The 24,485-nt window shown below is 36.6% G+C and overlaps 1 protein-coding gene across 18 annotated transcripts in view; it reads right to left on the bottom strand.

Moving 5' to 3' along the window:
* Positions 1 to 2,390: 2,390 nt before the first annotated feature.
* Sec31a (SEC31 homolog A, COPII coat complex component) overlaps positions 2,391 to 24,485 on the bottom strand; it is a 77,228-nt gene continuing 55,133 nt past the window's right edge. For 5 of the 18 annotated variants that reach the window (XM_074041878.1, XM_074041876.1, XM_074041879.1 and 2 more), the window contains 10 exons: positions 23,659 to 23,832; positions 21,340 to 21,432; positions 20,540 to 20,663; positions 18,708 to 19,049; positions 13,365 to 13,403; positions 12,398 to 12,456; positions 10,805 to 11,068; positions 7,890 to 8,009; positions 4,921 to 4,992; positions 2,391 to 2,972 (listed from right to left, as the gene is read on the bottom strand). In XM_074041878.1, the coding sequence (XP_073897979.1) occupies positions 2,793 to 2,972; positions 4,921 to 4,992; positions 7,890 to 8,009; positions 10,805 to 11,068; positions 12,398 to 12,456; positions 13,365 to 13,403; positions 18,708 to 19,049; positions 20,540 to 20,663; positions 21,340 to 21,432; positions 23,659 to 23,832 (1,467 nt within the window). In that variant the 3' untranslated portion in view covers positions 2,391 to 2,792. The remainder of the gene's footprint in view (positions 2,973 to 4,920; positions 4,993 to 7,889; positions 8,010 to 10,804; positions 11,069 to 12,397; positions 12,457 to 13,364; positions 13,404 to 18,707; positions 19,050 to 20,539; positions 20,664 to 21,339; positions 21,433 to 23,658; positions 23,833 to 24,485) is intronic. The other 13 variants (XM_074041880.1, XM_074041885.1, XM_074041884.1 and 10 more) reach the window with 8 other exon arrangements.

Here is a 24,485-nt window from a genome sequence, read left to right as displayed (position 1 = left end):
GCAGCATCTTCAGCATGTGGTGTTAAGGAAGAGCTGTATTTGGAGAGGATGCCACTACAGTAGTGGTGACATGCATGTGTGTGTGTATATATAAATAGGCATATCTACTAAAACCAAATGAAGCCTCTGCCATGACAGAGGTTGCCAGGGAGCTCACTCATTTTCCTGTCCCTCACATACACAGGAATTTTCTGAATACAAAGGGATATATGTGGACTCTCACAGTTAGATATAGAGCAGCTGTTACCAACTTTCTCCCACCCCCAGCTATTTAAATGAACAATTACCTCCACAGCTATATATCCCATTACACTTGATTGTCAAGCAGGACCTAAGGGCACACTCATCCCACCCAACCCACAAGTGTGGTTTACAGATGACGTGTAATCACTCCCAAGAATTCTGATAAATCTTCTGGCCAACACCCAACCCCACCCACCAGCTTTCCTTACACCCTTTTTCCCTTTATAGTTGAAGTTAAAAAATATAGGGCTGGGCACAGTGGCTCACACTTACAATCTGAGCTACTTGGGAGACAGATTGAGAGGACCACAGTTTGAGGCCAGCCTGTGCAAAAAGTACCCCATATCTCAATACCAAAACCAGGTGTGGTGATGCATGCTGTTATCCCAACTATGAAGGAGGCAGAAGTAGGACTGTGGTCAAAGGTGTGGCTCAAGTGGTAGAGCCAAGGCCCTGAGTTCAAACCCCAGAACCACCAAAATAGGGAGTAAAAAATACAGCTATAACTTTCCAAAACTAAATAGCAATCACTTGCATGATCATTAATATTTCTTTCTTTCTCTCTCTTTCTGCTTTTTTTCTTTGAGACAGTGTCTGGCTATATTGCCTACGCTGACCTTGAGCTCAAACTCTTGATCTTCCTGCCTCAGTTTCCCAAATGCTGAGGCTACAGGTATGTACCACCTCACCCATACTTATGTAAAGACAGTTTGAAGTAGAACATCCTGAGTTGTGAAAGAGGAATATATTATAATGTCATCCTGGGCTAAAAACATTAAAAATGGAATAATTTACAAAATAGAGTTGAAATTACACTATTGTTTTCTTCAAAAAGAAATCTTAGAAGTTGTCTTGTTTTTCTTGAGAAAAACAAAATATTCTTTCCATAATCTATTCATGCTTCAGAGACAAAACAATTTTGGATTCTGCTCATCTTACTTTCATTCAGCTATATAAAACTCCTACAAGGTTAGAAGCCATGTTGAGGAATGACTCCACAGTGGGAAAAATTATTAATGCTCTGTGCATGTGTATGCTTGAGATCTTTGAGGTGGCCAAAGCTTCACTGCTACCTAATCTTGTTTCTCATCTTTTGGGGAGTTTTGTTTTCTTCTTCTTTTAATTTATAAAATGATGCTAATTATGGTAAACATGTAGTCATAAAACAAATCCTAATTATAAAGGCAATGAGTGAAAAAAATTACTAGAAGCCAGCCTGGCTGTTTAGATGGATTCTAGACTTGACACTGCAGTTTCAGGGTCAGGTCCAGAAGGTCAAGTTGTCATTTCAATGAGTACAACTGATGTGTACTACCAAACTCAAAGAAGACAGATGAGCAGGAGCCAATGAGCAGTTTGTAGGTCTAGACACTCCACTTGAAGACTCCAATATACATGTATACTATCAAGGTACTTTTTTTGTTGTTGTTACAAAACCATTCTGAGCTATAAAAATTGGAGATGGTTGTTTTTCAAACAGGAGGGGTATTATTTGTTGAGTAGAGGATTCCAGTAAAGGGAATTGCTATAAATACTAACAATTAATAGCATTTATTTCTCCTCCAGATTCTATGGGGACCATTATCTTTTATTTACCACACTGTTCTTAAGACAGATTATAATAAAATCACTTCACAGAAAAACTGGCTGGAAAATGTGTGGCTTTGATTCATTCAGGAGCCTGACTGAAATAGTTTTCTTTCTGAATGTAAACTTCAAAACTATAGGTAATTTTATAGAAAAAAGGTGAGCAAATCCCTAACTATAAAATGGAGACAATTCAATCTTGAACCCAAACATCAAAACATCATATTATTAAAAACATCAATAGAGAAAATCTCTATGCATCTCATAAAAATGAAAATGCTTACTTAGTCTTTTCCTATAGATATTTAAAGCTAGAAAGCACACTTTTCATTAATATTTGCTAAAACCTATGGCCCCAGCTTGCGATGTAGTTATCTGTTCAGGACCAGGGTAAAGACTAACATACAAGGAATATGGATTAAGCTAAACTGTGAGCAGTCATTTTTCTTATCCCCTGCAGTGTTGGGTATCGAACCTGTGGCAAGTACTCTGCCACAGAGCTATAACCCCAGCCCAGCAACCATTTTTTCTTTTTTTAAAAGGACCGTATACACGTAAGATAGGATTACACACTTTAATTCTGATTGACATGGAGGAAGTAGGGAGGGCACGAAAGAAATTTAGTTTTAGCTCTGCTTTATGCATAACCAGATGCAATTTTTTCTAAAAAGTAGATAGTATTGAGGTTTTAAAAACCTTATTCTCTCAGAATATATCAGGAAACCATACCATGTGTAATCCAACAAATACAGTATTTGCAGAATAGGAAAATCATGGGCAACAAGACTAAAACAAAAGAAAGCACCAGGGTTTTGAGCAGTTCCAAGGTGAGTATATCTGCAGAAATAATGTGACTGGCTGCTATGAAAACATGCTAATGAGGATTGGTCCATGTCTTACAATTTTTTTAAAACATGTTTCTTTGGAAAAATGCAATATGGGCTGAGAACGAAGCTGTCCTTTTAGACACCCAGCTTATTGGCCTGAGTGAGAACAACTTTGAGAACTGGCATGAAAGCAGAGGTCTCACTGAAGTTGCTGGTGCTAACAATGTGGGTATGGATCGTCAATCCTTCTGAGTAGTTTCGTGTTTCAATACTCCTTGCAATGTTGTGTAAACCGTTGATGATTGTTGGTGAAAGCTGAAAGAAAGGTGAAACCAAGAGAAAGAATTAAAAGAGTATATCCCATATGATACCATCCATAAACATTAAACCCAGGTATTTAAGTGGAATTTGAAATAAACATATTTTATAGTCTGAACCATTTAGCATTTCTAGGACCAAGCAACAGTTATGTTATAAAGTAGAATCATTGACAAAATGATTTATGTAAAGAAGCTATTTTATGAATTATGTATGTATAACAAACTAGGTAGTTTCTTACTGAAAAGATGAAATGCTAACATCTCTCTTGAGTTAGGAGCTTTAATTCTTCTTCAATTACTTTAGACAGAGCCTTATACCTTTTAAGAATTTTCCTATGAGGGCTAGCAGAATGGCTCAAGTGGTAAAGTACCTGCCTGGCAAGCATGAAGCCCAGAGTACAAACCCCAAAACCACAAAAATAAATAAATAATTAAGAATTTTCTATGTACATGAAATAAATAAATAATTAAGAATTTTCTATGTACATGAATTTTCTATGTCTTAAATCATGACATCTCAAAGTCAGGACCTTATTTATTTAAAACCTTATCTACAATAGAGATTCTGAACTATCTGTTCACTTCCATGAGCATAGGGCAACAGACTGGACCATGCTTTCAATTTACCAATTATTTATTATTATTATTTTTTTTTTGGCGAGACTGGGGTTTGAACTCAGGGCTTTGAGCTTACAAAGCCAGTGCTCTACTGCTTGAGCCACACTTGTTCCATTTTGTTCTGATTATTTTGGAGACGGGGCCTCAAGAACTCAATTCTCCTGATCTCAGCCTCCAAATAGCTAGGATTACAGGGGTAAGCCAATGACAACTGGCTTCAATCTATCAATTCTTAACTTTTTTTTTTTCTTTCTTTCTTTCTTTTTATTTTTTGTAGTACTGGGAATTGAACCTAGGGTCTTGCACATGGTAGGCAAGGATTTTACCACTTAAGCTGCAAGGCCAGCCCTCTTAACTGCTTTTTACTTCTTTTTATTCAGCAGTACTGGGGTTTGAACTCAGTGCCTTGTGCTTATTAGCGAGGCACACCTTAACTGCTTTTTATAATCCTGTCACCTCTTCCAGATTTTCTTTTCAATTTTTTGAGACTGGGTCTATGTTACCCAGGCTGGTCTCAAATGATTCTACTGTCTCAGCCTCTTGAGTAGCTAGGATTATAGGTGCATGCCAATGTACCCAGCTCTGTCATCTCTTAAAACCATAAAACTTATAGGTCCTTCTCATGTCATCACTTGGCATACATGTTCTTAATTTACACAGAAGACGTGATTTGGATCAGTCATGGACCACACCCCTTCAACTTGGTTTGGTCCTCATAAGAGAATGGTTATTTTCATCTAATGGGACTGGGTGTAGGGAATGTAGCAGAAGAATGCTGAAATAAAAAAATATAAAAATCTCCCATTCTAGTACTTTCATTAATAAAACAAAAACAGTGCTAGAAAGGAACGGATAGGTGTGGCCAAGAGAACAGGACAGGGAGTGTACTGACTCCTTGGTATGGGCTATTTTCACAGTTACAGAACATTACCCTGCTCATCTGGAGGCTACATTTGGCTTTGGCTTTGTGTCATAGCTGTTCCAGAAGAAAAGGATCTAGAGTCTTAGATCTACAAACAGAGTACCTGCATAGTCTCTGAATTCTTCATACACAGGCTTTATAAAATGAACAGCAGAAGGTCAGTTATCTTAGAGCCAATAAAGATGAGCCTGTTTTACTAATCTCTGTTATAAGAATTAAACTTTTTTTTTTTAAATCACTTCCCTAGCCCCCTCCAGATAAAGACAATTAGAGGAAGGCCTATTCCATAACTGATATGATAATTTTGCTCTCAAGTACCCTTAATAAGAGTATTGATGAGACACTTTTTTTACTAGCAACTAGGGAAAACTGACTACCATGAATCCAGCCCCCTAAAACTTACTGTCTGTTCCCTAAGTTTATCGTACAGAAATTCCAAACGTTTGCTGGCATCATCTAGCTTCCTTTTAGTTTGCTGCAGGAAAGAAAAAAAGAGAGGTTATATTTGAGCATTAACTTTTATCCAAAGAACTTGCCCTATTTCATTTTACTAAACCTTACATTCAAGATATTGAAAAGTTTCATCTTATTAAAGAAATAGAGGCAACTACAATGAAGAAAATTTGGACAAATTATTAGAATGGACAGCAGTGATCTACTAATGGTGAGGATGTGCAGAGGATGAGGCTTCCTTCCAGTGTGCAAAATGGGGAACTGATTGCATTCCTGTAGATTACAAACCCATTTGACAGGTGTGTGTACACACAACCGTGCCATAGTCACAGACTTCTGGAGGCAGCAGAGGTCCAAGTGCCACAGAAAAGAAAATCTAAGTACAGGTACTACAGCTTATGGATGGTAAAAGGCAAACACATAGATTCCATATAATCTTGTTTTATGGAATCTTGTTTTAACCTTTCAAAATACTACTTATACACTTAGAAACATTTGGCGTATTTAATCCTGCCTCTTTCCATGTCTTTCAAGCACCCATAAAGAAAAAGGAAATTATCTTCTGGCAACTTAAGGTCACTAAGAGTGAGCTGGTTGTCTAGCCCAGCAGTAGAGTGCTTGCCTAGCCTGTGCAAGGCCCTGGGATTACTGAGAGGAAACCAGTAAAATAGGTTCTTATATAAAGTTTTCTTTTTTCTTTCTTCTCTATCCTTTAGTACTGTAAGTATGGCAAGAAAAACTATTCTAAAACTACTGTAAAATTAAAATTAAAGATTTAAAAGTACAGTGTGATTAAATTAATGTCTATATTACAAAACAGCCTTACCAATGACCCCATTTTATGAAGTGTCTACTATGTGCTGGGCCAGGGACACAGTCTTGTGTGTCATGGAACATATATTCTAGTGCATGAGAAAAAATGGCAAGTAAACAGTATATTGTGTGCTAGACGGTGGTAAGCACTATGAAAAAAAGTTAATAGGATAAAGGGACTAGAAGTGTGGAGGGGAGTAAAGAAAGGCCTAATGACTAATGGAACATGCAAGCAAGGCCTCGTAAATGAGTGAGGGAGCGAGCAATGTAGATACATGGTGGATGAGATCTAGGCAAAAGGAGCAGCAGCAAATACAAAGCCCCTGCTGCTGAAGTGCTCTTGGAGTGTTTGAGGAAGCAATGCCCAGCACACGTGTCTAGATTGGACAAGAAGACATGAGGCCATTAAGAATCACATTACATACATACTAAGTTGTACTCCAAAATTACTGTGTATTGTTTGGACATAACAAAAGTGAAAATAAGAATAAATCCATGCTATAAAAAAATGATTCTAAGTACTAACTGAAATGGACCTTTGAGGAAGGGTCTATGCTCAAAGCTAATCCCATCTAGCTACAAACAGAAGCCCTACCCCATGAGGCAGGTTACAGCGAGGCAAGTATTAGAACTAATCGAAGGAGCACTCTGCCTTTTGTGGTTCTTTTCTGCGCAGAGCTCCTAGACACCCAGAAAGAAAATGGTTTGATAACTCAGATGCAGTTAAACTCAACAAAATTTGATTGAGCTGGGCCATGTACTATGTGTCCTCTCTACACTGAATCACACCTGAAGAAGGATTGGAGGGCTGGCAGAGTAGCTCAAGGGGTAGAGCACCTGCCTAGCAAGCATGAGGCCCTGAGTTCAAACTCTAGGGCCACCAAAAAACAAAAAAATGTATAGACGTTTAAAGAAGGATTAGAGTTCTGCCACATTCTTATTAAGATCCATCCATTTCTGAATGACTATGACCTGTCTACTTATGGGTATGCACAGGGGACCGAGTTTATCTGGCTATCAGCCTCATTTGAGCTTTCGGTTCCAGCTTGAACTTTCCATCACTCCTCAAGTGCCAGATGCCAAGGCTTCTGTTAGCCCTTTGGTTTCCTGACACTTTCAGTATAGAGAATTGTTGTCTACAAGTCTAGCAGAAGGTTGCACAAATATTCAATGTCTGATGGAACAACAAATTCCAGAAGCTGCTTTCTTCAAGAAGACAAGTAGTTAATGGCTTAAATAAATATCTTCAATGTTTGTTGGCAGAACACAGAATTTTACTTAAAACAAAACTAGCTTTGTGGAATTTTTGTTGTTGCCAGTACACGAGCATTTTCCAAGTAAACTAAGAAAAAAAAACCTTTTTAAAAGAAAAATTCCCTATCCTAGAACTATAATTGTAGTGAGAGAAACTATTCTAAATCTAAATTAAAGGTTTTTAAAAGTACAGTGTGATTAACTTAATCATCTACATTACACAACAGCCTTAGAGGGGATAACATTTTATTAAATGTGCTGTGCTGGGGACAAAGTCTTACATGTCATGGAGCACATATTCTGACTGGTAAGATAAGATACTAAACAAACAGTATATTGACTCTAGTATTTATATTTAATTATCTTAAAGATCCTTGAAAAATCAAAGTAGATGACCCATCTACCTTTAAAAAACTTCAAGATAAGCTCAGAAAGAACCCTGTACATTGGAGCTTCTTGCATACCACTATTATAGTCTAAAAAGGTCTACGGATGAGAGGCAATACAGATTGGCAGCTGCAGTCAGAATATCTAGGTTGAAATGCTGGCTCTGACCTTTGGCGTTATTTAGCTGTTTGCTAAATAGTATTTGCCTGAATTTTTTTTTCTGTAAATTTTTTTTTACAGATAGGAATTATCTGTAAAATAAAAAGGACAAACCTACTTACCATGTGGTTATTCTATTAAATGTTTTTATAAAAAGCAAATATATTTCTCTATGTAATACAAGCTATGTAACTACTAGCTTTATTACTCTAAAAAATATATCTCATGGGACTTAAAGCAATAATTATACAAGAGCTCCACGAAGGATTATTTTAATTAAGTATAGTATGAGAAAAAAGTACATACAGGATCTGTGGCTGAAGAGAGGCAGCGCTGAATAAGATCCTCAAATGTGGTTTTTAGAATGAGGTGCTCATCTGGAATAGGCTTCTTGGTAATTTTTTCTGTTGGCAATGACTGCACATGCTGGGAAGAATTAATATCATAAAAATGACCAGAAATGATCACTAGGCATTTTATATACAAAATACTGAAACTATGCAATAAAAAGAAACCAATAACCTTATAGACAGGCCTATTCAAAATGAAATAAAAGTTTAACATATGAAATTTCCCAGGCTAGGTAAAGTAGAAAGTAGAAAGTGCCAGCACTCATCCTACAGCAGGACTAGACATAAAGTGATTGATAGGTATGTTGGTCGTTACTGTACATAAGTGCTGGGAAGTAAGCCTGTGCAAGGAAATAAAAAACAAGGTATTAGAACACACAGCTGGCTGCTCAGCATGCTGTGTGCTCTACTTGTTGGCTCATTTTTGTTTATTTGGCATTCTTCTGTTCTGTTTTATTCTTTGAGGGTGTTAAGTGGACTATTAATCAAAACTGCAAGATCTAACCAAAGGTTAAGACAAAATACCAAGATATTGTTGAGTAAATAGATAAAAGAACATAGAAGAAACTTACATTCTCTAAATTTTGACTATTAGTTCATTCTTTCACTCAATTATCAGTCAATAACGAACCAGGCACTGGCTGTATACTGTCAAGCCAATACAGAAATTACCTTGGTCCTCAGGGAGTTTACAGGCCAAGAGAAGAGATAGAAAGCTTAAAAATGTTATAAACATATAAAATAGCAACTACAGTAAAGTTAATGCTCAGTGGAACCAGAAGACATGACAACTGGCATTTGACTAAAGGTAAGGAAAGGCTCTCTTCAGGAAATTACACTGGAAAAATAAATAGGAGCTAATCAGTTAAGCAGGGAAGGAAACGCATCCCAGCAGAAGAAATAACTCGCACAAAGGAAGGATCAAGGCACAAGGGGATGTATGGTTATCCTTATCTCAACCAGCAAAAACCCTTGTTCCTTCCTATTATTGCTTATACTCTCTCTACAACAAAATTAGAAGTAAGGGCAAAATAGTTTCTGCTGGGTATTGGGGGGGAGGGAGAGGGAAGGGGCGGAGTGGGTGGTAAGGGAGGGGGTGGGGGCAGGGGGGAGAAATGAACCAAGCTTTGTATGCACATATGAATAAAAGAAAAATGAAAAAAAAAAAAAGAAAAAAGGAATATTTAAAATTCTGCCACTTGTTCTGTTTAGATATTGGGACACTAGGTAACAAAAAATAAATAAAAGAGATTGACATACAAAATTCAAAAAAAAAAAAAAAGGCACAAGGGGACTAGAAGGAGGCCAGTGTGGCTGGAACACAGAGGGAAAGAGCAATTATGAGCTGAGGCCTTTAGGATGATGTGAAATACTTTGGTCTTCACATGCTGATAACAATGGGAAGCTGCAACGTTTTAAACAAAGCGACAAGACCGAACTAGAGACGGATCAAAATAGACATTGGCAGACCACTTAGGAGACTCCTACCTTAGTGAACATGAGAGATAAATAGCTTAGTACAGAGTAGAAACATAAAGAAGAGTTTCAAAAATTACCTTAGAGCACTATTAGCAAGATTTGGGGGATAGATTGAAATAGATGAAAGAGAAGAAAGTATACAAAGTACACAGATGATTCCCAGTTTTTTTTTCTGGATTCAACAGAAAATATTATGGTGCCATTCACTGACAGGAAACAATGAGAGGAGACCAGGTATGAATTAGGTTTTAGACCTGTGGAGGTTGAAGAGTCTCTGAGACATCCAAGGAGGCAGATGACTGAATATTAGCCTGGCTGAGTACTATACACCTCTTCCTTTTGAAGGTATTTGAGGTTCTGGTCTACATGAAGACACCATGAAAACTCAGGTTTTAAACCAAGGAGATGGCTTCTTAAAAATAATATAGGCTTGTAAATCCTCAAAAACAAAAGCAGGGATGGTGGAGTAGCTCAATTGGTAGAGTGCTTGCCTAGCAAGTGTGAGGCCCTGAGTTCAAATCCCAGTACCAAAAAAAAGCAAAAGTATTCTTTATAGCTTGTATTTTCATGGAAAGATGCAAGTCTTCAGACCTTCATCAAAATACTTGCTTTTATAATGCAAAAATTATATTAAAAAATTCCTCAGGTACAACTACCTCTTAACAGAAAAGCATACTGTTTTGATAGAGATATACATGATCTTTACAAATTTGACTTCAATAAGTCAAAGACAAGAACAGACCAAATTTTTTACCTGACCAGGAGTTTGTTTCATTGCCTTATGTTGAGTATCAATCCAGACGCTTTACATTTTTATGAACAGAACAAAATATTTTTGTCCTAAGTCACATTTGGAAATGCATTCAATTTTTCAACACCTAGGACTTTGTTAACTAGCTGTTTGTGTCAAAATTAAGTAAAAACATGCATCTTCACCCAAAGACAAAGCTATTAGGGTTTTTTTGGTTTTTTTTTTGGCAGTACTGAGGTTTGAACTCAGGGCCTTGTACTTGCTAGGCAGGTGGCTCTATCACTTGAGCCACACCCTCTAGTCCAAAAACCTTTGAGCTTTTTGCTTAGCAACCTCAGCTGAAGAGATAAGTCAACCATCTTTAAATTGTGGCTACTAACTAGATCAAGTAAAACACTGCAACTGCCAAGATATAGCAAGCATACAATCTGAAATATGCATGTGGCCATTTAATTGCAAAATAATATATACACGTAATCAGTCTTTTAAAAACAAGGCTAGTGTTTTTGTTTAGGCTGTCTATATTGAAACTAAGTTTAAATATTCATTAATAATGATATAATCATAACAGTCACCACATTAAAGAAAATGTACTGAGAAACAACCACCTTCCCATTCCACTTCCACAGATTTAGCATTACCTGAATGGTATTTCCAATAGGAGCCCCTGGAGCACCTTCAATATTGGGCTTTGAGAAAGATGGCGGTATGCCTGTTTGACCAAGAGGCTGCTGTATACCAGGGAAGGGCTGGCCACCTGCAAGATGTGGCTGTGTGAAGGAAGGTTGGTTTGACAGTGGTCCTGGAGCTGATGGCTGTTGCTGCAGCATTTGTGACTGGGGGTCACCCAAAGGGTTCATGATTGGCGATGTGATGGGAACAGGAGGCATGAAGTTTTCAGGCATCTTTTAAAAGATTAAAATAAAAGACACGAAGTGTAAGAATAACAAGGATAGCAAAATTTCCTCAGCTTATAAGTATGGGTGTTAGAGTATTTCATGCTAAAAAGTTTTTAATAGAATAGTTTTTTCAAATGAAATTCCATGTAGAATTCCAGAGTAAAATGTAAAAGTAGAGCTAATCTGGCTAAAGTAGGTAAAGAACTCACACCTGACTCACTGTCTCCCACTGTCCTCCCATACTTACTTCAATAAAGGGGAGCAAAAACCAGAATTTTTTTTTTTTCAGTACTGGGGTTTGAACGTAAGGCCTACACCTTGAGCCACTCCACCAGTCCTTTTATGTGATGGGTTTTTTTTCGATAGGGTCTCGTGAACAATTTGCCCAGGCTGGCAGAGATCCTCCTGATCTCTGCCTACTGAGTAGACAGGATTATAGGCATGAGCCACCAGCACTGGGCTTAAACCAGGTGTTATGTCTGGAGAATTATATCTAACAACATGGGAATCATCTATACCGTGCATGTGTGTACACATGCGCACACACAAACTTAATGTCATAAGGATGTATGCCATTTTTCTAGATTACTAAATGGATATTACTTGGTAATTCAATCATACTAAAAGTAGCAGATTAAGTTTCTGATTATTGCAAACCTATATTTTGTGTTTCCTTGCTCATTTAATGTCTCCCAATTTTATGTTATGACTTCATATTTGGGGGAAAGGGGTGACTTTAGCTTATAAGAAAGAACGAAAATCTTATTTTATGCTTAAATAGCTTTGAACAATTACTGACATATAAACAATACTCAACTACAACACTATTTCTTTTCATTTTTTGTTCTTGGCAGTATAGGACCTCATGTTTGCTAGGTAGGCATTCTACCACTTGAGCCACTCTGCCAGCCCTACAAGGCTATTTCTTAATTCACTATTATATGCAATGGAGGAAAAGGTCCAAATATAATTACTTAAAAACACAATTAGTGTTGGAACCCAAAGACCAAAGTTACCCTTAAGGGGGAAAAAAATCATTTGCAAAGGCTGATATTTTGTTTACTACTGTTTGAGAGCAGCCTGCTGGGAATTTGCATCTTGCTTTCTAAACGGGCTTTAATTTGTAACTCCAATAACAGAGCAAGGTTTTGATGATACTGTTTTCTACTTTTTTTCCTACTTGCTATGGATTAGAAACTACATGTTGAATATACTTTAAATACATTAACCAGTAAGCTTCGCCTTTCAAAGGATCAGTGAAGTGTGGTATGCTCCAAGTGGCTACTTATTAGCATAACATCTGTAGGCTATTGGATAGACATCTTTTTCTAGTACCTTCTTCTTCTTGGGTACTCTGTTCAAAGCTGGAGGATCATTCCAACCATTCTGAGGACCTAGAACAGATAACAGAGGATGTTTTTCTTTAGAATCCTGAAAGTAATAAAATGAAATTCAAATCATCATTTAAACTTTGAAATGGACATCAGTAGTAGAAACTCATTAAATATTTTAATACCACTATCTTCGAAGGAAAAAAACAAATAAAACATGCTGGAATAAGGATGTCTAAATCAAAATTGTTTTATATTTCACCAAGTACTGGTATTTTCTATAAAGGGACTAGATTACTTACTAAAGAAACTTTTATGTGTGTATATGTGTAGAGACAAAAACTTATTCCCCTTCTGGTAAATTTTCTTTCAATGTTTTCACTTTTTCTTGTTTAATTAATATGCATGTTAAGTTACAACAAATTTGCTTAGCAAACCAAAAAACTGATTCAGGCATTCCTCTGACATTTCACAGAAACTTTTTAAAAATATAGATTTTCTCCTAACCACCACATACCCACTGGCTTTAGTTTTTAAAACAAAATTAATTTCTACAAGTTTATTAGTAAATAAAATGCCAACTAAGGCTCAAAAAACTTAAGAGTTAGTCCAAAATATTAAATCATAATGCCTCTATCTGCTTAACAAAACTTAAACTTCTGGACACACAGACTAATCACTCAAATCTCTCCCATCACTTTCAAGTCTTACCTGTATCTAGGACAATCTTGGTATGATTATGGTTTTTATGCTTATATAAAATAGACAGCTTTTATGATTTAAAGCTAGTGTCATTATGTAAATTCAATCAGATCTAAAATTTGATTCAATTAAGAAGCCAAGTAAAAACGAAACCGATCAGATTTAGGATATCATCATCTTTGAAGCCCACATGCATTGTCAAAAGTCCATTTATTAATTGTATTCAATGATTCAAAGATTTCCAAGGGTATATTTTAGAACCAATTCACCTTCCAACATAAATGTCTGGTCTTGGATAGACTGATTTTCTGTAGACAAAAGTAAAAGTCACTTAAATAGTATTATTGATTACTAAATAATCAATTCTAAACTCTACTTCTCATTTTATAATTGTTTTGTCTCCCTCCATCCATCCCCAGAAAAAACAAACTTTTAAAACAAGTCATGTGAAATGTCTTCTAACTATTTGAGGAAGTAATTTGTTTTGGGGGAAAGTGAATTCATTTAAGTTGTGTCAGACCTAACTAATTTTATTTTTTCTATGAAATTTTCTTTTTTTTGAGATAGGGTCTCATTATGTAGCCCAGGCTGGCCTTGAACCTCCGATCCTCCTGTCTCAGTCTGTAGAGTGCTGGGATTACAGATATGTACCACTATGCCCAATGCCCAGTTAACTCTTCAACATCCCTTCCTCTTTTCCTTCTTCCCTCCCTCCCTTGCTTTCTTTTATGTGGTACTGGGGCTTTAACTTGGCTTTCCACTTGCTAGGCAGGTGTTCTACCACCTGAGTTATGCCTCCAGCTCCATCACCTTTTCTTTTATTGTGCTATCTCCTTAGGAGAAACTTACCTCTTTATTTAAATAACAGTGTTTCGCTAATTGTTAGTACAGGTTGTTTTTCTATTTGTCTCAGTCTCCACAGTACTGGAATTACAGGAGTAGCAGTTAATTCTTGAACATCATTTTTTTAGCTGGGTGTGTAACACTACCCCAATCAGCACTGCATTTGCTAAAAATAAACATGCCTGACAATGTTGACAGAGTGACACCACTCTTCACTGCTGGATTTGAAAGGTCCCAGAAGGCTGCATTCTGGAAACAACTGTAATTTCTGAGGTCATGTCATAAATATGAATATAAATAAGACCAGGCCCAGAAAACATACTGCCATTCCACATATGATCCTTTCTGTCAGAATACATGGATGTTCAGACTACCTAGCACAAGTCTCCTGGATCACCGCTTCTCTAAGAGAATCAAAGGTTTTAGCAGTGGAAAAAGAGAAAACAGCCTGAAAACTGACAGAGCAATTCTAATTGTCAAATACTTAGGATTAGGCCAGGCCCAGCCTCAGACCAAAAACGTGGTATAAAGCACATATTTTATGAGAACTCAAACACCTTCACTTGCAAGGGAGGAACCAAGAAAAGGTAACAAAAATAGAGAATTCAGCTCGGTTTGAGCTCTACTCAGGAAGCACATGGTGCAGAGAAATTGAAAGGTGGGAGAAAAATCCCACAGCCTGAACTCTCACTGTGTGAATGTGATTCTAATGTTTGCTGACAGATGCTTTTCATGCAATATGGCTCCTAAATACAAGCCAACTTCTTCATGGCACAAGTGGTAGAGTGCCTGACTAGTAAGCATGATGCCTGAGTCCAAACTCCTGTATCACTAACACTTGGCCTAAAAAATAAATTTTATGTTTCAGCATATCACAGAGTTATTTGCTATTCCCTAGAAATATACTATCTTTTTCTGCCTACCTGCCTCTGGGATAATTCTGATTGCTGACTAAGAATTTACTGAACAATGCTTTGCTGGCTGTAACATTCATTTTTCTAAGCCCTGGGCATATAATTATGTGGTTTAATTAACAGAAAACTTGAAAATCTGTAGTGTTTATCAGGAATTATTCACTGGCCAAATGGAATTTTTAAATCTTGAATAAAATCATGATCTATGACAGATCAGAAGACAATAAAATTTTCAGTCATAATTATTCCTATAACTTAAAACTTTTAGAAAAGTCACAAATAAAATACAGTAAAGCTATAACCATTAATTAAAATATAGAAGACTGTTAACATGCAATAGGTAACAAAGCAGCTAGGAATACACAGTACATGCGGAACCAAACAAGTCTGTTTGACTCTTCTTCCCATTAGTCATGTTTCTCAGCCAGGTTAGAACATTCTGTTACTTTGCATATAAACACAGTGCATGCCAAAATGCACTTCTGCTTGAGAAAAAAATACCCATGCAAATATTTAATTTAGATTATAAAGTAACAAATGTCTAAAACAGTGCTGCTAGATGATTTTTGTAATTTCTAAAAGCTTTCTATCACTTACATCAAGACTAGAATACCCAGTGTGGAACAATAAACACAGGCTTTAAGACTTAGAGACCCAGGTTTGTATCTCAACTTTAAGACTATCACTGTGCAATTCTAAGAACATTACATAATTCCTAATTAACTCGGTTTCCTCATCTGCAATTTTAAAAAGACTAATCATTTCTATTTCTCAGGGTTGTGGGAGCTAAGTAAGAAAGTATACAATAAATGTTAGATCATGTCCAAGGGAGCTTAATAAACATTAATTCCCTTCCCCACTTTGTTGCACTACTTTTTAAGTGGGGATTTACTTGAATCCATACTATCTCCTTCACTCAAGGACTCTGATTATAAACAGCTATTTCAAAATGGATACTGTCTTCACTCATCCAGGTTTAAATAGGTAATTTTGGATGAACTGGCACGCCACTCTAAAATATACACTATTGAAGTATCTGTAGTGTATAATGAAGTTTTACTTGTTTAGTGATGGATGGTGCACATACAGTAGTTCTCCACTTATCTGCAGTGGCAGTTTCTGTGGGTTTAGTTACTCATAGTCAATTGAATACAAATTGTGAAGTAAAGAGTTTTAAACAGGGCACCATGCTAAGTAATGTGATAAAATCTCGTGCTATCCTACTCCATCTTGTCTCATATGCTGTCTCATGGCATAGCCATGTTGCATATGCTACCAGCCTATGACTTCTCAGTAGGATCAGCTAGAATGGTTCTACAGTGCTTGGATTCAAATAACCCTTATTTTATTTAATATAATGACCCCAAAGTACAAAAAAATAGCAATGCTCACAATTTTATTGTAGTTTATTGTTATAACTGCTCTATTTCATTAGTAGTTATTGCTGTTAATCTCTTAATGTGCCTAGTTAATAAATTTACTTTTATCATAGGATGTATGTACAGGAAAAACTTAGTATACATAGAGTTAGTACTACAGATGGCATCCACTGAGGGTCTTAGAATGTATTCTGCATAGATAAGGGGAGGACTACTAATGCTTGTGTGTGTCATTTTTTAATTCTTTGGCCTTATTTGGGGGAGGGGGTACTGGGGTTTGAACTCAGAGCCTCAATCTTGTTAGGCAGGTGCTCTACCACTTGAGCCATTCTGCCAGCCCTGCTTTGTGATGGGTATTTTCAAGATAGGGTCTCACAAATTATTTGCCCTGTCTGGCTTCAAACTACAATCTTCCTGATCTCCGCCTCCCAAATAGCTAGGATTACAGGTGTGAGCTACAGGTGCCCACAAGCTCTTTGGGCTTTAATATTACATAGTATATGTGTATAATTCTGGGATCAACTACCCATAAGCCTTTAAAAGTAGTTAATATTTGAAAAATATTTTATATTACATATTAAGTCATATAATCAGAAAAGAATGCTTCCACAATAAAATTATGGTAAGTTTTTATCAATCAAAGCTACTGTTTAGCATATAAAATGAGAAAAAAAGTATATCAGACTTCCGTAGAACAACTTCAGTATTAGGAGTAAAGCAAGTCTCTCCTCATCTTTTTTGCCTCCCTAGTTCAAAACCATCAATTATAATCTGAAAGGGAAACTACTTGCAAATGTGAACTGCACAGAGCTCTAATTTTAAGTGAAGTTTTCTATAATCAAGCTAACTTTTTAAGTGCTTACTATTTGGTAATCATTGTCCCTAAATGCTTTTAATGTATCAACCCATTCATTTCTTTTAATAAGCTTATGAGTGAGTATTACTATTGTTCTCTGAAGAAACTGAGGCTGAAAGAAGTTAAATAAGTAACTTATTCTAAGATCCTATAGCTAAAAAGTAGTGAAGCTGGGATACAAACCCAGGCAATCTAATTCCATAGCCTGTAACCTTAACTACTAAGAAAGTGGTTCTGAATCCTGAGTCATTGATTCATTCTTCACAACACATATTTCTGTGGCCCTTTTTACTATCTCTGAGTAAAAATCAGGTAATATAACCATAAAAATTAACATAATGCTCTAAGAGTAATATATAAATGAGTGCTAAAAAGAGTTTACAAAATGTTTATTTCATGGGGCTGGGAATATGGCTCAGTGGTACAACATAGACCTAACATGCACATGGCCTGGGGTTCTATCCTCAGCACTGCCAGAAAAAAAGTGTACTTCAACTGCCCAGAAAAATAATAAATAAGCAAGATGATGGATGAATTAACTCAATTTATCCATACATATGTCAAAACATCACAGTGGCTGGGCATGGTGGCTCATTCCTTTAATCTCAGCTACTCAGGAGATAGAGAATGGGAGAACTACAGTTCAAAGCCAGCTAAGGCAAAAAGGTAGCAAGACCACCACCTCACCCAGTAGCTGGGCATGATGGCAGGCTTGTCATCTCAGCTATGTGGGAAACATAAAATAGGAGACTGCAGTCCAGGCTGGCCTGGGCAAAAACGTGAAACCCTATCCCAAAAATAATTAAAGAAGAAAGGAGTGGCAGCGCGAACTAAGTGGTACAGCTCCTGCCTAGCAAGCATGAGGCTGTGAGTTCAACCCTTAGTACCACCAAAAAGTAACAACAAAAATATTAACACTATGCCCCACAAATGTATACAATTATGATTTGCAAATCAGAAACATTACTAATAAAAACTTTTCACTATAAAATATTTATAAAATTATGGTTTCAAGTACAAGTATGTTTGTAGACAAAAAATATGCACAGAGATTTCGAGAATGCCTGAAAAGGCAGTGCTGCCCTAATAGAGAACCTCCATACCACTGAACACTGACTTTCTATTGTCTTCCAGGATCTCCTTGTCAGAGCTGTGTCTCTTGCTTTCATTCTTGGTTAAGCATATAAAGATCATTCCTTGCCACTATAAATAAACTGCAATATATGTATAACCTCATTAAGGACCTATTCTGCTTAATTTTCATGAATGAATTTAAACTACAAATAATTTTTAAAGTTGAAAACTTTTCAAGAGCAGAGCGAATACTTTTGCTGAAGAAATTAGTGTTACCTCGATCTGACTTTAACTACCACTTATCTTGCCAATTAATTTCTTACCACTTATTTGAAGTTCAAGAGCATGCTTACTTGTTTCAAGTTCTAAAGCTTTTTCATTTGGCAACTAAAGTTCATTATGGGATAATTACTCTTTTAGAAAGCTTTAGAATTTGATATAAAAACCCAGTGAACACCTAACTTCACAAACAGAAATAATACTCCCACCCACCCATCTCTTCATGAAACAACAGGGAGCCAAACCAAATCCCTTCTAAGCGCAGACCTGTTCTTTGGGACGCAGGCAGCTCACTGGCAGCAGGCAGTGTACCTGTTGTTCCAGGAGGCAGTGCATAAGCTGAAGATGATGGGGGAGCTCCTGGTCCGCCATGCTGGAAGGATGCTCCAGAGGAAGGGGGAGGAGGGAAAGAAGCAGCAGGGCTGGAGGTAGGTGAGGAGGCTTGGTGCTGTGCTGGGTATAGCTGGGACTGCCCAGAATAGGAAGCAGCAGGAGGTATATAAGGGGTGTTAGGGTAAGCGCTTGAAGCAGGAGGAGCAACAGGCTGCTGAGGTCGATACACTGCTGACCCCCCTGTTCCGAAGGAATACTGCTGGGCTGGTTGGTAAGCTATACCAAGGAGAAGAAACAGAAATTTTAATTAGTTACAAGTTTACTCCCACAGCAAGAAAAAAACCACAAAATTATCTCATTTTGTGGAAATGATTTTAGTCATTATTTTTCTAACAAGTTATAACCATACATTAACACTTGTGGGCTGAGGGTATAACTCAGTGATAGTGCACTTGCACAGTATATGCAAGGCCCTGGTTTCAACTCCCCAGTACCACAAAAACAAACAACAACAAAATTACTTTATGCTTTTTTGAGGCTCAGATGCCCTAAATATATTAAAAATCATTTGATCCAATATTTGAAAAGTGCCATCCCCAGATTGTTACTGGTTACAAAAACCTTTTCCTGTTCCTGTAAAGACTGCAGTGATACCCACTAGCCACCAGATGGAACCATGCAGGATTTTTACATCCAGATCGTGCCTTTTCCAGAAAAAGTTACATGCAGTTTAGTGGGGAGCAGCTCAAACCTCCCACTCTGCCTCATCCCACATCCAGATTAGGGGGACCTTAACACAACCCAGGGTAGGAATGAACCACTACAGAATGAATATAGTAGGTCTGCTCTCTGCAGACAGGACTTTCACACTGAGCACATCTGAGTGAAAGGTTGCATCAAACTTGTATTCCTATTAAATAAGAATGACCACCGTTGATCACACTCATTAGGACTAGATTTACTAGGCAATGGTCTCTTGTTTTTAAGTAGTTGTTTAATCTTACCATTTTTGCCTTTGAGATTTTTATTTATTTAGATTCTTTGTTCCTAATTTTGAAACTATAATGACTTTTTACTTTTCAAATGTAATTATTTTCTAAAAGCAACCAAACAAATGCCAATGGTAGAGACTGAAGTGCACGATTTAGTTAGTGGGCAGCTTGTCTACATATGCACTCTGTACTTTCTGCTCAATTTCACTGTGATCTAAAACTACTTAAAAAACAAAGTCTAGCCTACTAGTGATGGGGGAGGTGACTCCAACAATGTATATACATATGAATAAATGTAAAAATGATAAAATAAAAAGAATTTAAAAAAAAAGTCTATGCTAAAAAACATAAATAAACCCCTACAAAATCAGTTAGTAAATAAATGGGAAAAAAACAACAAATGTCCCTAGGAACCAACTTTTTCCAGAAATGGTTTGTGTCATCTTGCCTGAAGAAACAGAATATATACCAAATAATTTCTAAAATTCTATTTTTTTTTATACCATAATTACAGGACACTTGATTCGCTTTACTAGGTCTTAGTAATGTCTTAGGAACAAGAGGTAACTGTTCTGAACAGTGATGTAGAAGCTATCTCCTAGCATGCCGATTCAGGATGCTTCTTAGGGAAGCCATGCTTCTCTATAGTCCTGTGCTGAATGGTTCTTATTTTGTCAAAACTGACTTAACCATGCTTTGGTGTTTCTGAGTTAATGGTTACTACATGAGATAAGGTAGGCTTCTGTGAAAGGACCTTAGGATCACATTACTTACGCTGTGGCTGTGGATAAGGTGGTACCTGGGTGTGCATATGACCTGGAGATGTAGGGAGCTGAGAGGCAGCATTTGGATTGACATTTCTATGGATTATAAAACCTGGAGGCGGAGGATTTTCTCCCTAAGAAATAAGAATATGGTAAAAAGGAGGATTATATTTGGGATCAAGAACCTTACCAGATGGCCCTATCATCTCTGAAATGTAGTTCCATGCTTATTTTAAAACAAACAACTTTACTGTGCAAGAAACACCACATTTTGCATATACTGTCTTCCTCACAATATTACATTTTATGAGCAACACATTCTGAATGATTTAAAGGTCCAAAATGATTTACAATGAATGGCAAAAGATGTTAACAGCTTCATAAAAGTTTCAATATTATTATCAGTCACCAGAATTTCCCATCTCTACTAATTTTCATCCACTACACCATACTCTGGAAATATTTTTCTTCAAATTCTATCATGCTAAATTTAAAAAAAAAGAGAAAGAAAAAGAAAGATAATAAAAAGGAAAAATATCTTTAGAAAATTAGATTTAAACCATGGAAACTTGGTTGATATTTTCCTAGCTCAAGTCAATTCAGAACTGTGAAAGGAAAGGAGGGAAAAAGAAATAGATTAATTGTCTTAAAAACTGCCTCTCACATCCCAAAAGCAATAAAATGCAACAAACAGGCAGATGGATGCAGAGTCAGGGTGGGGAGGACATAAAGAAGAGAGTTAGAGAATATATAGCTAAATATATTCAGGGGAGCAGAATCCTGCTCAAAGAGGAATAATGAAGGATATACCTGTGTGTCAGAGGGAGAGGCTGCAGGTGGATGGCTGGGAAGGGCAGTAGGAGTTTTGTTACTCCAGGTAGTAACAGTAGGGGCAATTCTAACCTGAATTGAACAAAGAAATACCAATCACAGAAAATAAAAAATGAAAACGTTAAAAGAAGAAGAAGAAAAACAACTCAAAGGTATTAATAGCTAGATGCAAAGCAAAAAGTAAGAGCAGCAAGATAACATATTAGTTAGGTGATTGCATTCAAGGTAGCTGGGATTCCAAAAGAAAAGCACAGTCACAACACGGGGAGAGAGGCAGGAAAAAAAAATCAACATGAATTCCTAAATCAAAGCATAAAACCTATGCCATTCAAGCATCAAGAGTAAACGAGGGAAAGTGAGGTTCTTTAAGCAGGAAAAGAAAGAAGATATTCTGGTAAAATAAGTAATTGAGTAATATTTTTTATGCTACTAGTAATCTGTAAACATATTGCTATAAACTCCCTTTCCTGGAGGACATAAAAAAAAAAAATCACATTAGTGTCCATGAAGCTTTAAAAAAAAAAAAATCACACCATCAGATAATTTTAAAGCTGAGTATTAAGGATTACCCAGTCTAACCCACCCTTTACCAGTAAGAAAACCAAGGCCCAAAGATGTGTGGGGCTTATCCACCCACATTCATACAACTCCAACTCACTGGAGATGGAGCCTGGACTGATTCCAGGCCTCCTGATTCCCAGGTTAGTATTTTCTACATTGCACCATGTTGTTGCTTATTCTGAGGTCTACAGGCTTTCAATTTTCTTTTTAAGCCATCAAAGTCTTATTTGGCAAGTAAATCTTTGTAGAAACCACTACACACACGCACGCCCGCACTAAATAAATAAATGCAAAGTTGTGCTGGTGGAAGTGGGGGTGGAACTCATACTAATCTAGTTCCCCTTATCCCTTTACCCACCTATAAACACTTCTTTAAAACTAGAAGTCACTGTCTTCATCCATTCAGCTTATCATAAGCTTTCATTTAAAAAAAAAAATCACTGCTTTAGTTATGACTCAATTTTTTTTCCAAAAACATGAGATTGATAAATCAAAGTGCAACCAACATCTTCAATGCTTTTACCATTTCCCGGAAAAACAGATAAACCCAAATACATAAATCGTAAATACTCTTTTCTCCCACTGCAGAGCTTGCCTTGCTTTAGAACCTGAGAGGCAGTTTTATCTAAACACAAACTACTTGAATATTCTAATCCCAACTTGGCCATTAAGCAGTCAAGAAAGACTGAGAAACTGCAACTCTGGTGGGATGCTTGACATCTCTGCTTCTCAGTTTTCCTATTCAACCCCCATATGTCATCGATTTTTCTAACACTAATACAATCTCCATGGTGGTAGGGAATTTGTATTTTATTCACCAGGATAATACCAACAGTTAGAACAATGCCTGGAACCAAGTATAATCTCAATAAATATTTGTTAAATGAATGAAAAAAATAATAATAGAAGTCTTCTAGACAGCAAAGTTACATTCAAATGTAGTCTATTCTGTTTAGTACCATCTAAAATAAAACAGGCAAAAGAACATGAATTGATTTTTTTCAGTTGTCTGTGAATTTAGACTTACTTTTACTATAATGAAATATAAAAAGAACCTGTCAATTCCATCACAAATTTGTTCTATTTTAAAACAGGTAGAGTATTTGTTAGCATTGCAACCAATCAATGCCATTTATTACTTAAGAAAAAAAATACTTTTCATTTGAGAACATGAACGTTATCTGCTGATTTGGAAATACAAAAGCTGCTATATGAAATAGTAAAAGACAGTAAGGGCATATTTTATGCCATCAAACACTTGGTAATTAAAATAAAATAAGAAATTATTTATCTTTTTCACATTACTTGTAACTTTAAAACCTTCAGTCATTCCCTTTTCTCCAGTATCCAAGTTGTCTTAAAAAAAGGGCCTGTATTATGGGTAAGATTATTCTCATATTCCCACTACTTTATTTCCAGCTTGTTAGATGAGTCAAATGGATGTTTCAAGTACAGATGTATATGTGTAAGGGAAATCTGACTGAGACAGGAAGGAGGACAAATCTCACTAGAGAGCTTAAAACTAACATACCTAAAATATAATCTGTTTGAGAAGATTAAAGGGATGACTTTGGAAAGGAGATTATAAATACCACTTTTAAGTATTCAGAAAGTTTAACAACTAAAGCAGTATGTTGTCCAGTTTTACCTATTAGAGAAGATCTTTTGCCCAACAAACACTATCAATTTGAAGAGAAATGCATAAATGTTCCTACTTCATCTGACCATATCACTCACATGGGGATAATATTGTTGAGTTTGAACTCTTGACATCTGTGGGTGGCCAGCAATTGGTCCAGGCCTGCCCTTGGGCAGCTGGTATCTCTCATAAGGAATTTTAGGTGTTTCCTGTCCCAGTACAGGCTCTCCTTGTGCTCTACAGAGTCTGTCACGAAGCTGCACAATATTTGGCTATAAACAGCAATGGAAGAAAACAGAGCAAATTGTTAAAGTTCACTCAACTTTATGACAGCATGTTGATTTTCTTAAAGTAATCTATTATTTAAGAGACCCCTTTTTGTTCATATGCTGTGTATTATACAGACCAACAGACTTGACACATAAGGATTCAAAATCATGGTTTCTAATGCTAAAGACTGGCGCCAAAGGCCATGACCTACTGTACAACTTATAATTTAACCGAGGCAAGGAACTGAATCATTTCCATCTTACAGTTAGTGTACAAGTTTGATGGCACTTATCATCACTGCTTTTCTGATGTTTCCTTGTGGATAAGTAATAATGCTCACAAATCACAGGACAAAAAAAAATAAAAAGGGCCTCAAAGAAAATCAACTGCTAAAAATGATAATAGAAGAAAACAATGATTTGAGAGAGAAAAATTCATTTATTAAAATATTTTTGAAATAAAACACTAAGATATCAAATTCCTATCTGTAGTTCATATATGTCTATAGTTATATAGATTTACAAAAGTATATACAAAACCAATGAGGTAGTCCCACTTGTGTGTGTGTGTGTGTGTGTATTTTTTCACCCCCGGTGCTAGTGATTGAACTTAGGGCCTTCCACGTTAAGCAAGCACCCTACCACTGAGCTATCCC

Source organism: Castor canadensis, chromosome 9 (genome assembly GCF_047511655.1).
Source record: "Castor canadensis chromosome 9, mCasCan1.hap1v2, whole genome shotgun sequence".
Lineage (NCBI taxonomy): Eukaryota > Metazoa > Chordata > Mammalia > Rodentia > Castoridae > Castor > Castor canadensis.
This window is presented reverse-complemented; position numbering and strand designations above follow the sequence as displayed.